The 2,097-nt window shown below is 37.1% G+C and overlaps 1 protein-coding gene across 1 annotated transcript in view; it reads left to right on the forward strand.

The window, feature by feature from the left end:
- Nucleotides 1–2,097, forward strand: part of LOC105306061 (ATP-binding cassette sub-family A member 3-like) — a 123,654-nt gene that overhangs the window by 65,960 nt on the left and 55,597 nt on the right. Inside the window, exon 15 of the mRNA XM_023523813.1 lies at nucleotides 895–1,105. Within this exon, the coding sequence (XP_023379581.1) occupies nucleotides 895–1,105 (211 nt within the window). The remainder of the gene's footprint in view (nucleotides 1–894; nucleotides 1,106–2,097) is intronic.

Raw genomic sequence — 2,097 nt, forward strand, 5'->3', positions numbered from 1 at the left:
TGAGAGGTAAAGCTGTGTGTGTGTTTACTCCATCATACCTGGAAGCTAGAGATGTTTCTGTTTTCCCTTTGTGCATGAGTTCCACGTATCTTTAAAAATTGTGAAAATTCATTTTGAGGAACTCTCCTTTAGACATAAAAGGAGGCAGTGGATAAGAGACTACGTAGGTGGTATAAGCAAAGAGCTGATATAAAATGTTTTAAAGATGTAGTTGTAAGAAACTTCATTTATGGATATAGTAGAAGTTATGATCTAAGAACTTCCTGAGGATAAAGTTGGACACATCATGTAAATTCTGGCTCTTCTTTCTAGGTAAAAAGGAAATGTCAAAAGTTAGACCCTGTGGAAATCGACAATATGCTGTCTATTTTTAACCTGCTAGAAAAGCGTAATGTGTACTCAAAGTTACTCAGCGCAGGAACGAAGCGCAAACTCTCCGTCATGATAGCACTTATAGGAGGCTCCAAGGTACTAAAGAAGAGAGAATTGTGCGCGCGCGCATGTGTGTGTGTGTGAGAGAGAGAGAGAGAGAGACAGAGAGAGAGAGAGAGAGAGAAATAAAAAGGAGATGGGGGCAAGGAAGGGAGGGAGGGGCACACATGTGCACTCAAAAATGGGTTCCTGCCAGCTTGTCCAGAAAACCCAGCTGACAAAAACCTGATACTGGATATAAATCTTAAAGGAATGTTACCAATGATAATCAGAGGAAATCTACATGATTGGATCAGCTGTTATATGATTTGGGGTTATTTTTTCTAGAGTTTTCATCATTTTTTACAATTTTTAGTCTAGGTTTTATATCTTAGCTTAAATATATTCCCCCTCAAATAATTATCCCACAGGTAGTATGGCTTTAATTATCACTGGTCATGGAATTGTTCTTCTGGCCTTTAGGTGATGATACTTGATGAGCCAATGTCTGGCATGGACCCAGCCTCAAGGAGAGCCACCTGGGACGTGCTTCACCGGTATAAACGGGATCGGACCATCCTACTGACCACCCACCGCATGGAAGAGGCTGACATTCTGGGTGACCGCATAGCCATCATTGCCAAGGGAACCTTGCAATGCTGTGGCTCTTCAGTCTTCCTGAAACAAATATCTGGTCTCTCTCCCTTTGCTGCCTTAATAATATTCTAACATGATTTTAGTTATATTTTGTCTGTTACTGCAAACTTCATTGACTCCCTCTGTCCTAGTAATTAGGTCTCAACTATTCCAATTGGTTTTTAAGGGCCTTTGCAATCTGGATATTCCCTATATATACTTATCAGTATCCACCACATATCTTCAGACTCAGGAAGTACTTATGTCAACCTACAAAGACCACGCTTATTTCTCCTATTTTGCCCCTAGAATGCAGTTGTGCCTCCAAAAAGATTAATTTTATTGAGTAATTGACTGGTCGATGCAGAGAGGAAGTAGAGAAATCAGCCACCTCTGTTCCTAGTTTCTTGTTTGTCAAATCAAATTTCTAGTGTGATGAGGTAACTTTAACATATGGCAGTTGACATTAAGGATGCAGTGCAGAATGAGAATTATGTAAGTGGAATAAAACAGTCTTCAACTTTGATAAGTATATGGCTTTTCTGGGAGATAAAACTGGTATATCAAACAGTGAATTATTGAGGGCTAAAATTATAGTAATTGGAATCCAGAATTGGAGAGCGTAAATGTCAGTGGAGATAACTAAGGATGACTTGCTTCATCATTCATTTATTCAGTATTTGAGATTATTTAACTCACATTAATTTTTTCCTTTATAGTAGTTACTGTGGTATCCACTTTATACATCATTTTTAATTCAAAACAATATCCCTTTTATAGATACAAAACTGGGGTTTAGATATATCAAAAAATGTATCCAAAGTTATATTTATCTAATCATTTAGTTGTTCAGAGTTTACGATCACCTTCCAAGGTCGAATTTGGACAACTAACTTGTAAGGGGTTCTACATCCAAAATTTGACTTATTCCATCTGAATTGGATGCACCTGGGTTATGAGCCACATGATCTAATAAATAAATAAATAAATTCTAATTTTATTCACTAATTTTACTAATTATTGGTAAAATAATTAGTATAGCTAGATATT

The sequence above is a fragment of the Pteropus vampyrus genome, unplaced genomic scaffold (assembly GCF_000151845.1).
Source record: "Pteropus vampyrus isolate Shadow unplaced genomic scaffold, Pvam_2.0 Scaffold417, whole genome shotgun sequence".
Lineage (NCBI taxonomy): Eukaryota > Metazoa > Chordata > Mammalia > Chiroptera > Pteropodidae > Pteropus > Pteropus vampyrus.